The sequence below is a fragment of the Neomonachus schauinslandi genome, chromosome 6, assembly GCF_002201575.2.
Source record: "Neomonachus schauinslandi chromosome 6, ASM220157v2, whole genome shotgun sequence".
In the NCBI taxonomy this organism is placed as follows: Eukaryota; Metazoa; Chordata; class Mammalia; order Carnivora; family Phocidae; genus Neomonachus; species Neomonachus schauinslandi.
This window is the reverse complement of record NC_058408.1, coordinates 52,575,535-52,590,663: the sequence shown is the minus strand read 5'-3', so window position 1 is coordinate 52,590,663 and position 15,129 is coordinate 52,575,535. Positions and strand designations below refer to the sequence as shown.

The window sequence follows — 15,129 nt, the reverse complement described above, 5'->3', positions numbered from 1 at the left end:
GGCAGACGCTTAACGACTGAGCCACCCAGGCGCCCCTGGCCTGAAATTCTTAAGGAAAGCTCAATTATTTGTGTCTTCACTATTAACAGGGTCTGACTTATTTGGTTTCTCTTCATTTGTATTCACTGTGGCTTAGTTATCACATACCATCATTTCCACACTCCCTGCTGCCACCACATCTTTGGGTTTTGCATCTTTGGTTCCAATGTAGGAGCCGATGGTGTCGCATGACCAGGGAGAATACTGGCTATAATCATTTCCTTTGTATTTCCCAGCTACCTTCAAGTCTTCATCCAAAAACTACAGATGGAAAAAAAAAAAAGAAATATATATATATATATGTCTTATAAGTAACAACACAGAGAAAGCAGGAATTTCTTAGAACACCATGCTGAAGCAACATAATGATGGTTACTTTATCTGTTACAACAGAAGATTTCTGTAGACTATGAAAAATATAAAACACGTGAAGAAAGATGTTTAGTTTATACCCTTTGTTAGCAGAGGGTCAAAAACAAGTATCTCAGTATCTTTCAAGGAATCAAGCCAGGACTTTTGAGGAGGTTTGCTCATCCTCTTCTTCATTGGAGGATCAACCTTTGAGCTAATATGCACCAGGCCCTAGTTTTGCTGGACACTCCTCATTGTTTCTTTCAATAACATTTCAGGTAAACAAGAGCATTAACAACTACTTAAAATGGAACTTAGAATGTTCTATATAGTGCATCATGATGCAGTGACTTTTTTACTGAAATCTCTTTAACAGCATTAATTCGTATTTTAAATAAATTCTGGTCCTTAGGTTGATTCTGTGAAGTGAAAAGGGTAAAGATACTGAATCTTCTCAGATGAGTTCTGAAATTATATAATAACTGAATAGCTATTCTAGGTCTAACGTATTTTTTTTTAAATCACAGTATTCACATTTGTGTAAAGTTTTACAGTTTTCAAAGTGCTTTTATGTATACTACCTCAAATGTTCCTCAGGTCCATGTGAGAACACAGCTGATCTAAGGCTATACCACTAAAGGGCAGAACTAGAACTAGAACTTTATCATATATATATATATTGATATACGGATAACATAGGGGATATTGATATATCTAAGTGGCTCTATGCCTCCCCCCCTATCTAAAAAAAATAAAAAACTTTTCTGAGTCATCATTACTGGTTTTCTATAGTGACAAAGGGTCTTGCTGTTCATAAATATTACTCATTTTCAACCATAACTCCCATTTCTACTGTTTATAAACTTTTTTTGTCCTATCTCAATTTAAAAATTTTATCTCCTTTATTTCTCTTTCACATGCAAACCATGTAGAACAGCTAGCTTTTTAAAGATATGACCTACTAACAAGAGTGCTTACCCTGCTGCACCCTAATATATTATGTGGCTGGTAAAAAGAATTAGATAAATTTATATACTGACAAAGAAAGACATCCAGGATAATTGGTTAAGTAAAAACAATAAAAAAAAGTAAATATAAACAAAACCTCAGGATATATTACTAAATGATCCTATTAAAAAGTAATAGGTTAGTTCATGCACACAAAAGTTGAAATATATTTAGAAAGTTGAAATTTATAATAAACTTACAATGATACAGAAAATGGGATGTTGGAGAAATTTCTCTATGTTATGTATTTTTATAATGTATGAATTTATTTTTATTTATTTATTTGAGAGAGAGAGTGTGTCAGAGGGGTGGGGAGGAGCAGAGGGAGAGGAAGGAGCAGGCTTAATCCCAGAACCCCAGGATCATGAACTGAGCCAAAGGCAGATGCTTAACCAACTGAGCCACCCAGGTGCCCCAAAATGTATGAATTTAATACAATTATATGTAGGTTGTTTATAATCAGAACTGAAGTTAAAAATATAGCCTTGTATGTCAGTAACTAAAATAATTCTAGATAAAATTCCTTAATAACAAGGCATTATTATAATATTTATTAGAAGTAAAAAGAAAAAAGCAAATTTAAACAGTTATTATTTACTGAATGCCTGACATGTGCCAGATGCCTTGTGTCTCAGTAAATCTTTACCACACCACTATGAAGTAGGCTTTATTATGCTGGATTTACAAATGGAGAAACCTGAGCTTCAGAGTTTAGGGAGGCTAAATAACTTATAAAACATCACCCAGAATGACACAGCTGAACTTCAAAAATAAGTATGTTTGATTCCAAAATTAGCTTACATCTTTGCAGTGTCATATCACTAAAAATATTAGCATGGCATAACAAGGCTCTAGGAGGACTCTAACATAGAATGTTTGAAAAGTAATATTTATACTTACAAGTAAAATTACATTAATAGAAGATGTTATGACTTTACTAATTAACCTACATTGTGGAAAATTCATCTAAAGTGTTTAGATAGAAAAGCTAGATAACTGTGAACAACTTTTATTTAGTAGGCCCCCCCAAAATTACTGTTTTATTATATGCAATGTGATGCATCTCACTTTTCACTGTTTATTATTCATAATGTCGGGCAGCAATGTTGTTTAGAATCATAACTCTATCCATAAAGGATGTGAGACATTTTCCTTACATAATATCAACTGCAACCTTGCTGAGAAAACCTAATGGATTTTTAAAAAACTTATATACACTTGTACACAACTTATACACACTATGGTTGAGGCAGTACATACAATCAACACACCAAAATAAGTAAGATCAATAAAGCAAAAGCTGGCTTTTTGAAAAGACAAAACTGATAAATTCCTAGCAAGACTGGCCAAGGAAAAAAGTTATTACCAGTATCATAAGTGGAAAACTGAATACCACTATAGACCATGTAGACATTAAAAAGATAAGACAACATTCATTCGTGATAACAATCAGCACTGTCCTGTAGAAACACAGAGTAATCCCCAAGATCATGGTTTATACCCTGCAGTACATTTAACCAGTTTATTCTAGCAACTTTATATTAGTGGTTTTTCCTCTGCCTTTCACACTACTATATTAGCCTGTCACTCTTCTTCTTTGAATCAACTTTACCATCCTGCTATTTTCCTCATTATTGAGTTAAATAAATCCTTGATGTCTCAATTATAAAAAGTCTAAAACTAAAAATAGAAGGGGATTATTAATTTGATGAAGATCATCTAACACAAAACCTACAGCAAACATCATAATGGTAAATTATTAAAAGCTCTATTTGCTCAAAGACTAGAAATAAGTCAAGAATACCTGGTGTCATCCCTTTTATTCAACATTATACTGGAGGATCTTAGCTAACACAAGGTAAGAAAAAGAAGAGACATAAGAATTGAAAAGGAGAAGGTCAAATGGTCATTATTCACAGAGGATCTGATTGTGTGTATAGAAAATTCAAAAGACTGCACTAACAAATACTAGACCCAATAAGGAAATTCAGCAACACTGCTGAATACAAGGGTCAATACACAAAAATCTACTTAATTTCTCTGCATTAATAACAAAATGACATTTCAAAAAGGATTCCATTAGTTTCAAAAAACATTAGTTATCTAGAAATAAGTTTAATTAAAGATATGCAAGACACTAAAAACTATGATTTATGACATTATTGGGAGAAATTTAGTAAGATCCAAGTAAATGAAGGAAATACAATGTTCCTGGAGACTCAATATTGTAAAGATGTCACTTCTCCCTAAATGGATCTAAAACAATGCCCAATGGAAATGTAATGAGACCTACATATATAATTTTTAAAATTTCTAGCAGCCACATGAAAAAAAGAAACAGGTAAAATTAATTTTAATAATACATTCTATATTTAATCTAATACATCCAAAGTATTATCATTTTTTTTAAAGTAGGCTCCATGCCCAGTGTGGAGCCCAACATGGGGCTTGAACTCATAACCCTGAGATCAAGACCTGAGCTGAGATCAAGAATCAGATGTTTCGGGGCGCCTGGGTGGGTCAGTTGGTTGAGCGGTTGCCTTCGGCTCAGGTCATGATCCTGGGGTCCTGGGATCGAGCTCCACGTTCGGCTTCCTACTCAGCGGAGAGCCTGCTTCCTCTCCCTCTGCCTGCCACTCTGCCTACTTGTGCTCTCTATCTCTCTGTCAAATAAATAAATAAAATCTTTAAAAAAAAAAAAAAAAAGAATCGGAAGTTTAACCAACTGACCCATCCAGGGCACCCCTTAAGTATTATCATTTTAATATATAATTAAGAAATTTATTAATAAAAAAGGAAAATATATTAATGAAATGTACTCCTGGGGTGTGCTAAATCTTCAGATCCAGTGTATATTTTAAAAAGCTTACAGTAAACTGAATTTGGACTAGACACATTATTTTAAGTACTCATTAGCAATACGTGGCTAGTGGTTACCATACTGGACAGCACAGATCCAGAAATTCAATATAACCCCAATAAAAACTGCAGCAGATATTTTTGTGAACATCAACATGTTAATTTTAAAATGTCTGGAAATTGCAAGGACTAAGAACAGCAAAGGTAATACTGAAAAATATACATCAGAACATACTAAGACATATTATAAAACTACACTAAGACAATGTGATGTTGGTGCAAAGACAGAGAAATAGATCGATGAAACAGAATAGAGTCCAGAAACATTCATAGTCACCTATGACAAAGGTGACCTGATTATGACTACGGTGACTTCAGGGCACTAGGGAAAAGATGGTCTTTTCACTAAATGGTGCTAGGTCAATGAGGTATCTTTTGGGGGAAAAATGGATCTTTACTCCTAACATAGTAACAAGAATCAATTCTAGATGGACTGTAGATCTAAATGTAAAATAAAATAAACCTTTTAGAAGAAAACACAGGAAAATAACTTCATAATCTTAGAAATAGTCAAAATTACTTAATACTTAAACAAGACACACAACAAACAACTGATGAAGGAAAAATTGATAAATGAGACTAAAAATGATGTGCTTACTTCCTCTTGATGAAAGGTAGGAGGCAATGTTGGTGAAGGTGCAAAAGGAGGTGGAGAGATAACCTTCCTTTCCTCGAGCTGGGCCATTATTTCCTTTCGTCTGCGATGTAGCTCATCTAGACTAGGATGGGGCTGAGGAGGAGGAGGAGGAAGCCGGCTATACGGAGGGTCCTAGAAATGCAAAGATTAGTAAAAACTGAAAAAGAATTTCAGAACGCATTAACTCATTTAGCACATATTTTAAATAGGTAGCAGCTTGTATATTCATCTCAGTATTTGAACATACTAAGATTTAATAAAACAAAGCTCCCTAAAACTCTGAGGTTTTCCCAAAGAGCTAAATTTCTTTTCCTTGGCCAGAGACCATAATTTCAAATACAGCTGACCCCTGAACAATACAAGCTTGAACTGCACAGGCCCACTTACACATGAATTTTTTTCAATTAAAACAGTTCTATAAATATATTATCTCTAACAATTTTAATAACAGTTTCTTTTCTTTACCATATTGTAAGAATACAGTATATAATACATAAACATACAAGATATGTGTTAATTGACTGTTTATGTTAGGCTTCTGGTCAACAATAGGCTATTCGTAGCTAAGTTTTTCGGGAGTCAAAAGTTATACATGGGTTTTCAATTGCATGGGGAGCATTGAGCCCCTTAATGCCTGCATTGCTCAAGGGTCAAATGTAGATCTAGAAATGTTAATAAAACTATCTAAAGTTCAGAAACTAAGAAGGGTTAGTGGAAGTGGGGTGGGATTTTTTTTTCCCTTTAATAGTTAAAAAAAATAAAATAAAATAAACCCGAAACAAAAAAGAACAACCCTACCCAAACTGTGAAAAGATGAAAAAAAAAGGAAGGGGGAAGCTTTCTCATAGAAAAGAATTGATCAAAGGGTTACTACCATGGCAAAAAGGTAAATCACTGCAACCAATAATCAAATTAAATCTATATAATAATAAAAAAAAAAACCAGCATACTCTCATGTACGAAGGTCTGATCTGAGTTGGATGAGGAGCCACTGGATAGTAACCCTCCATCTGTTGGTATCTTTCTCTGGATTCTGGTACATAGGATGGTACTGCTGCAGGTGGAATCTCAATGGGTATAGGACTTTCTCGGAAAATCTCCTCTCTTGTGTAAGACTGAGCAGGGTATACTCGGCGGCCATCATAGTGTGGTGGGTACATAGGTGGGTATTGTTGTGGCTGTGTGCCATACTGAGAGTTTACTACACGATCTTGGAGATAGGGTGGATAATGATCCAAGTAGGGAGGACCAGGTTCAGGAGCAGATGGTGGAGGTCTGACAAAGCGAGATACACACTGTGGTGGTGTAGTATAGTACATACCTGTACAATACAAAAAAGGAACCAAAAGCAACAATAAGCTGATCTATTTTTCTATATTTTTCCTTTTAATATACTTCAACACTAAAGAATTAATAATCCACTCATTTCTTTACATGTTTTCCCCTCTGCTTATGTAGTCAGGTTAGCTTTATGAAAAATAAGCAAAAGTTAACCTTAATCCTTAAAAGTCATTGAAAAAACGAATCTATTGATAATCTACAATAGTAGATTGGCTCTCTCAGTTGTTCCACCATCTTTCTGGTGTGCCTTAATGCAGTGCAAACACTGGAAAGCAAGACTACATTTCCCTGAAAATCACTCGCATGAAATCTGAATGTGAAATGGAGCTAACTGGAAAGGAATGTGGCACACACAGATCTATTCTGCTGCTGCATAGCTCTGGAGTTCTGGAGACAACAGTTGTAGCAAGGAGCTTCCCAATTTTCAGACTTTGGCCTCAAGTGATGTGATCCTGGTGCATAGATAGGAACCATGTTTCCTATTTCTACTGCTTCCTCACGATTCTTTTTTTTTTTTTTAAGATTTCATTTATTTGAGAGTGAGTGCACAAGAGAGAGAAAGCGTGTGCATGCACAAGCTGGAGAAGCAGGGGGAGAGAGAGAGAAGCAAGCTCCCCGCTGAGCAGGGAGCCCGATGCAGGGCTTGATCCCAGGACCCCAGGATCACGACCTGAACCAAAGGCAGACGCTTAACCGACTGAGCCACCCAGGTGCCCCACTTCCTCACTATTAACAGACTTTTTCAGTAGCTATTTCTGGTACTCATTCCTGGAGGCCTAGCTTAAGCCTGCTTTTCCAGTACTTCCACTGATTCTGTAGGCACCTAAACTCCCTGCATTAAACCTTTTTCTGCCTAATACAGCAAGAATGATTTCTGATCTCTGCCACTGGACCTTGACTGATACAGTGTGTTTAAGGTCACCTTCACAAAAGTAGCTGAATTTTTCCTGTGATGGATGGCCCAAAGGAAGATACAAAAAACTTTCATCACATTTTTACATGTGTTAATAATGCCATACCAATTTAAAGCTATTCTTCTGAAAGTAGACAAGACATTTCTAATTCAAAATTAAGACAGCCTTGGGAAAAGGAAATGGAGAACACCTTTAATCTACTCCAGTTTAAAAAAATAATAGCACCACATGGTCTCTGACAGAGATCCAACACTTTAAAAATCAGTGTTCCTATTTTTCACAGGAATTGTGTATGTGAAGCCTCGGTCATCTCCACTCCTTCACTATCCATACCTGGTATTGTCATTAAAGCTGGCTAATTTTTCAAATTTGACTATTTTTTCAAATCCCTCCTTCTTCTTTCCCACCACACTAATCCAGGCCTCAATACTCACACCTGGTTTAACAAAAGTCCCCTTATTCCTTCTCAACTCTAGACTGTCATCCTTGCAATCCATTCATAAATTTATATTTTTATTCCCATACTTCTATTTAGGGCATTCTTTCATTAAGTCTTTTTGATTCCTCAAGTTCTCAGTGATCCCCCTTGAGCCTTGCAGTTAATCTCTACCACATTATTATTAACCACAACTGATGCTTAATTTTTAACACACATATATGCACACACACACACTACGTATGTATACTCCTACTATTTCTTTACTAATATTGATTCTACACTATTAACTCTCTACAGTATGCATGCTGCATTTTTTTCATATATACTACAGGGCCCAGAAAAAATATTAGGTGATAACTGAAAGCAAGAAAAACATACTGTATGTTTAATTTATACCCACTGTAATATTAAATTCTTTTTCATGCTCAAAGAAAATTTTGGTCAGGAAAATATATACTGCCTTAGTTAAGCAAATTTCTATTGTCTACTTGGGTCACTTGTTATTTCCATAAATATATGCACATATTTAATATATAACTAGCTTCCAGTGATGGGCAGTTTGCTTTATATACCTCTGTTAGTTCACTTATTTTATACTATTTAGTTGATCATAAAATCTCTGCTTTTTCCAAAGTATTACATAAACACATTTATTTATCTTGAGGCTGCTGCAAATATGATCACTCTTTCTTGGAACTGTTCTCATAACTCCTAAGAAAAGAGAGCAACATAAACAAAAGATCATTACCCTGCTGATAAGGTGCTGGTTCAAATGGTGGCGCAGCTCCTCGAGGATCCTGATAATAAACATCTGCCTGTTGTGCTGGATATAACTGAGAACCTCGTGGTACCATCTGAAGTGGTTTGGTGACAGGCATAGGAGGCAAATCTGTCGGCCCCCTTGGAGGTACAGGATGTGGATTCACAGGTAAGGCAGAAATACTCTTAGGGACAGATTCTAGCCTAAAGGAATAAGATTCTACAAGTCAAGTTTAAGGTCTCAAAAATACTTCTAATATACACAAATTACTAAATGTTCAAAAAAAAAAAAAAAAGCCTTAATTTGGGAATACGTTTTTTTTCCCCAATAGTCATTTCATAAACTTTGATCTTATTTCACTTACGCTAATTATTTCTTAAAAATCACTAGCACAGGAAATAAAGAACAAAATAAAGCCAAAAATGAAGTGTGTTTTTTTGTTTTTTTTGGTTTTTTTAGTAAAACACTGATTTTTCTTTCTTCCCTCTACTTCCCATACTAACTTTAAATAAAAGTTAGGAAAAATGACGTACAGGTCAGGAGGAGATCCAGGGGCACTACTGCTCAGATGATCTATCTTTCCTGGCTTGAGGCTAGAATCGTAGGTGGCGTCTGTCCCTCGGGGAATCAGCTGTGTTACCGTATTCCCTGCTGATACAATTCCATTTGGCAGAGCAGGGGTTTTTCTGCTAGGCAGATCCACTGCACCTTCATCTGGAAGGACAGCTGCTGAAGGCAGGCCCACCTCATTAAGCTGACCCAAAGAGGCACTGAGGGGTCTTCTGGGAACTAGGCGTTTGTTCATTTTACGAAACCTATACAGAAAGCAAAGTCACACACCAAAACCCAAAATTATAAAAACAAAACCAAGAACTAAAATGTATCTGAAAAACAGATACAAAGGAAAAGCTACTACGAATATTACTTTCTAGAAATTCTCCTGAAACATTGGCTGTAGCTATCAACTTGAAAACTTGTGTGTGTAGACACTACAAAATCTCAGGCAACACACTAAGTATTAAACTCCTTATAATGAGTATTTGTTAACACTACAAATCATGCTAATTAATATCTGCATTATAACCTACTTTTACTGTAATTTCTATTTCTGAAACACTGGAGGGGGGAGAAACATCTTTAGAAGACAGTTTCTGAAATATCTTACTTTAGCTTTCCCTCAAATGCCTTAGGATACAGTTAGCCTATATTATAAATTAACAATAAAACAAAAAGCCAGTGTGCAGAGAAAAATTTACCATTTATTCCATTAAAATTTTTAAATTAAGAATAGTACTTTGTATTAGATATGATTCAGAGATGCTGATGCTATGTGTGCCCACCCAAAATTAAAATTATTTTAAAAGTGGATTAATATATACAATACAGAATGCCTAAATTTAAACAGACATTGCAGTATAAAACGCATGTAGACTCTAAATCTAACCACAGGAATAATATTAAGCCATCGACTCTATTACCCGTGCTCCTCAACAGTGAAAGCAAATCTATTTACACCTGCTAGGACACTTTAAAAAATAATCTCAAAGACAACCCCCCATAAGAATAATGCTATTTTCCCGAATGTTTCCCATATTTGACAAATTTCAGAGGGGCGGAGAGGAGACACTACTCCTTAGGTGTAACCACTGTTAATAGTCTGGTACATAATCATACAGATTTTCCCCTCCATACCATGCCTTAATATTAAGATGAATGTAAGACTACTATTAACAGAAATAGGGTCATATATGACTGCTTAGTAACTTCTCCTTCTACTTTGTAACTTGGATATTCCTTTATGTCAGTACATTTTAAGTTGTTTCTAGTTTTTTTCTATTAAAACAATGCAGTAACAGATGCTTATGTACATGTACTTGCATCCTTGTGTGACTACATGACTAACTAGAAGCAGAACTGTAAGTCTAACGTATGCACATTAGAAACTCTTACAGTGCTCTAAAACTTATTCTAATTCCTAATGATAATAAATGTCCTTTTCCCTTATCTCATCAAACACTAGGTAGTATCACAGTCCATCTTAATTTCTAAGTTCAAAATATCATTTTTTAAAAAGATTCTAGAGAAGGCATGCACAACACACATGCACATGCATGCACGGAGGCGGGATGGAGGGTGGGGTGGAGGGATTAGCAGACTCCGGCAGAGCGGGGAGACTGACACCCCAGCCCCTCCATTTCAGGACCCTGAAATCATGACCTGAGCGGAAAACAAGAGTCCTATGCTTCAATGACTGAGCCACACAGGTGCCCCTGAAAATATCATTTTGTTTTAATTTGTATTTAACAATCAATGAAGTTGACATTGTTTTACTTTTTTTTTTTAAATTCTTCTGTAAATTGCCTATTTGTTCATGATCCGTATTATTTACTGGTTCTTCTTACAGATTTGTAGTTTATATTAGGGATGTCAATCCTCTGTATGTCATTTCCCCACCAGTCTTTTTTTTTGTAATTGTGGTGTTTGGGCCACATCTTAGATTTTTTACGTAATCATATTTATCAATCTTCTCCTTTACGGATGCTGGGTTGTCTTTCAAAAATTCTTTACTATTATAAGATTAAGTAACAACAGAAAAGATCTCTAAGTATAGTTTCCTTCTTAAAGATTTGAATCTCTAATGCATTTATAATTCATTTTGATATAAAGGTTAAGAACTGAGTTCTAATTATTTTTCAAATGGATAGCAGTTGTTTCAATGTCGTCTTCTTTGTTACTGAGGTGAAATACCACCTTCAGCACAACACTCAGTTCCTATTGTGTCTGGCATTCTTTCTAGATTTTCCACCGTATTTCACTGATCTATCCGTTCCTATGCTAATACCACAGTCTTTATGCACACTGCAGCTCATAATACACCTTAATAGTTGTTAGTGTAATCCGTTGAAAACTTATTTTTTCAGAAATTTTCTGGCCATTTGTACGTATTTACTTTCCCCAGTTAAGGATTTTGTTAGGTCCTAACAATCATCATGTTAAGATTCTGAGATTTCACTGAATTTACTGTTTAAGAGAAGATAAAACCTATATAATGGTAAGTCTTCTCAGAACACAGTATGCTTCTTTATTTATTCAGTTCTTCGCTTAGGTGCGTAGGTAGCTTACTAATTCAATCCTCAATAGTTCTTGTTACTTTATTATTTGGTATTTATCTTTTTTGTTGTTGTTGGTAATGCCAAAGAGATCTTTATTTTCCTTTATAACTGGTTATGTTTCCCTTTTTAGTTTATGAGAAGAATTCATTTCTGTAAAGTAGTATTTTTGATTTGCTAAAATTTTCATTTCTTTTGTTTCTAGTACTTCTTGAATTTTTCCATGTAATGATTTTATGTTGATTTTATTCTTTGGTATGTACAGTGGCTACTGCTCCTAGAATGTTCAATAATAGTCTCACTACTGCTAAATTTTGCCTTACTGTCAACTTCAATGATACTGAATCTACTATTTTACAAATTGAGCATCATGCAGTCATACTAGCTTCTGAGATACAATTATGTTGAGCAAGTGTCTACGACAGCTTTCTTCTGTTAAAGAATTTTGACCTATTATGAACATCTGATTTTACTCAAATGCCTTTTGGCATCTTTGCATATGATCACATGGTATTTCCTCTCTAACCCTAAAGTAATTATATTGTGTTACCTTTGCACTTCATGGTGTCTACTTTACTGAATGCTAATATTTGGGATTTTTAAAATATTAATATGTGAGATGGATTTGTATTTTCTTTAATTGTGCTATCTTTGTCAAGTTTGGGGGCAATGTTACACTGGCTTTATAAAAAAAATTAAGAGGTTTTCTTTTCTTTCTACTATGGAAAATTTAACACTGGAATTATCTGATCTTTGAAATTTATTTATTATTTATTTTAAAGATTTTATTTATTTAGTTAGTTATTTGACAGAGAGAGAGACACAGAGAGAGAGGGAACACAAGCAGGGGGAGTGGGAGAGGGAGAAGCAGACTCGCTGTGGAGCAGAGAGCCTGATGTGGGGCTCCATCCCAGGACCCTGGCATTATGACCTGAGCCGAAGGCAGATGCTTAACAACTGAGCCACCCAGACACCCCAATCTTTGAAATTTAAAAGAAAATCTGTGAAGTTACGCCTGTCAATAAAACAATTTTGTGAACAGAGCAAAGGGCAAATTTTTCAATTGGAAATACATTATTCAATTAGTTAAAATCAGTTAAAATTGATGAAAATTTTTAGAGTTTTAATTTTTTTTGGTAGTGCAAATGATTCACTTCTATATTTAGTTTCCTATTTGTGGGCACGATATAATGAAAGCTGAAGAAACCTACTTCAGTTTTCTTTTTAAAAAATCTGTATTACTTTCTAAACATTTCCCATTCATTAAAGAGCATGCAACTGCTCCTTTTCTGTTTCCTAACAGTGGCGAATTATTCTACTTAGTAACTCTACCTTATTTCATATCAAGTTATTAGAAGGTTGAGTTTAACAACTTTCACACTTACTTCTCCAGTTCCTCCTGTGAGTGTGCAAACGTACAGCTGGCCCCACGAGGGCATCCTCCCCTCTGCTTCATATCTCGACACATGTATGTTTTATATTTGCTATGCTGTGGAGGCTGAGACCAAAGTTAAAACATTAGACACCGATTCAAACTAACTCACACAATTAACTAGACTGCCCAGAGCAAGTGTTAGAAAGCCATTCTGTCTGAAGTCTGAGTCCAAAAATAAATTAATTATAAAGAATGGGGTCCTGATATTTTGATATATTGGCACTAATTCTCAAACATGTAGCATCATATAAATCCTAGATTAAATCTCACGACGGCTTTATCATTTTCTTTCCAGGTTTATAATGGACAAACAAACCACTGGAGTTTGGGGCTTTCCAATGTTTAATATGTGTTCTAATATTTGTTTTGGACAATGTTTAGTATAGCTATATTTACAATTAGAGTTTCCTATGACACAACACGAATCTATAGTAGGCTCTATAAATGAAAAATACTCTGTAACCAATTCTTGATATGCAGAAGAACATATCAAGGACATACAGTAACTCTAAAAGTACAAATGAAACTATTATTTTCTAGTATAAGACAGGAGGATGGACTTGGGAGTTAAGGAGATATCAAACACAATACTAAGCTTACCATTTTATCACCTATCGACAGAGCTTAAAAAATTAATCTTATTGTTACATTCTTCATGATGTCTAATAGAACATGGAGTTAAAAATAAGTTTTTAATCTTTTATTTCTTATCATAAAATAAAGTCTGGTCTATGCTTAGATAATTTAGGAAAACTGTATCCATATTATTCTACTCAGCAGGATACTTTCTTTAAAAAAAGATTTTATTTTTAAGTAATACCCAACGTGGGGCTTGAACTCACAACCCTGAGATCAAGAGTCGCATGTTCTACCAAGTCAGCCAGGTGCCCCCCTACTCAGCAGGATACTGAATGAAACTTAATGTTTCTTGCCTCTCAAAGAAAAAAGAAATATTGAATAATCTATTGTTAATAGATTAATTTATTATAAATTATTTAATTAATTAATCTGAACCAGATAAATTAATAACAATGTTTTAATTTCACAAGCTTACTATTGCAAAATAAAAGATCTAGTGAACCTAACATAAATCACGAGGGCAAAATAAAGTTATTGGGAATAAAATGAAAAACTGTAGTCATAACATAAGCTATTACGTTTTACTGTCATATATTTCATTTAAAAGTATTTGAGGAAAATCTGGCCCTCTTGCACAGCAGACATTATATGAATGAATGAAAAATGTTAAAATACTACTACAAAAAAAGCATTTACAAATATATGAACAGTACTGGACAGATACAGCATTAAAAAGTGATATATATTGTCAAACTAAAATGTAACAGTAACCAAAGAGAATCATTTTACTTAACATAGAACCTTTAGCACAGAATCAAATGCTGCTATATATCCAAAGTGAAAAATGACTCCAGTGCAACATTAGACCCACAGGATTATTTCATTCCATTGTTGCCAGATAAAATCACTACACAAATCCATTAAACTGGGTGTAAACCATATTAAAGTAATTTATAGTTTCTATAGTCAGAGTCTCAAAATATTCATGTCATCTTGTTGGTTTTGTTTGTATCTGTCGTAACATCCACAGTGGCTTACTTCTAAGTTTCCAACTTCCCCCTTACCTGCTGTTGATCTGCTCCCTTTTTGCTATGGTTCTGGATATAGTCTACTAGCCCATGTACCACAGTCCGCACAGCAACCAGTCCATTTTCCAGCTGCTCCCAAGTAGGAGGAGGAGCATCTACATAACAAATCAAAAAACTTTTTAAATGATGTTATTCAATATTTTGCCCAATATTATTAAACTAACAAAAGGGTTAGTGTCAGCCCTTCAGTGAAATCAAGTTAGGCTTCATACAGCTTTTCAGGTAATAACGTATTCACCTAAACATCATTTTAAAGAATGGATTGTAAAGTAAAATAACTACAGGGACAGGGAAGGTAGCATAAAGAAATTATGTAGGCCAGACAATAAATGGCAATCACCATTAGACACTCAGCGCTGGGAATGATGACAGAGAGACAGAGACGGGGTCTGTGCTGAACTGTAGAGTGTGGCCCACATCTAAGGTTATGGTTACTATTCATCTTTAGCTGATTGCCGTTACGTGACGATGCAAGGCTGGCACTCCAGATACACCGCTGTTTCCCAGGG

At 34.9% G+C, this 15,129-nt stretch overlaps 1 protein-coding gene across 2 annotated transcripts in view; it reads right to left on the bottom strand.

Annotated features, from left to right (window-relative positions):
* The window catches only part of RC3H1 (ring finger and CCCH-type domains 1), a 41,325-nt gene that overhangs the window by 8,452 nt on the left and 17,744 nt on the right, over positions 1 to 15,129 (bottom strand). For both annotated transcript variants that reach the window (XM_021682820.1, XM_044915948.1), the window contains exons 7-13: positions 14,597 to 14,715; positions 12,904 to 13,016; positions 8,942 to 9,223; positions 8,397 to 8,611; positions 5,905 to 6,275; positions 4,916 to 5,086; positions 148 to 300 (exon numbers count right to left, since the gene is read on the bottom strand). In XM_021682820.1, coding sequence (XP_021538495.1) covers positions 148 to 300; positions 4,916 to 5,086; positions 5,905 to 6,275; positions 8,397 to 8,611; positions 8,942 to 9,223; positions 12,904 to 13,016; positions 14,597 to 14,715 — 1,424 coding nt within the window. The remainder of the gene's footprint in view (positions 1 to 147; positions 301 to 4,915; positions 5,087 to 5,904; positions 6,276 to 8,396; positions 8,612 to 8,941; positions 9,224 to 12,903; positions 13,017 to 14,596; positions 14,716 to 15,129) is intronic.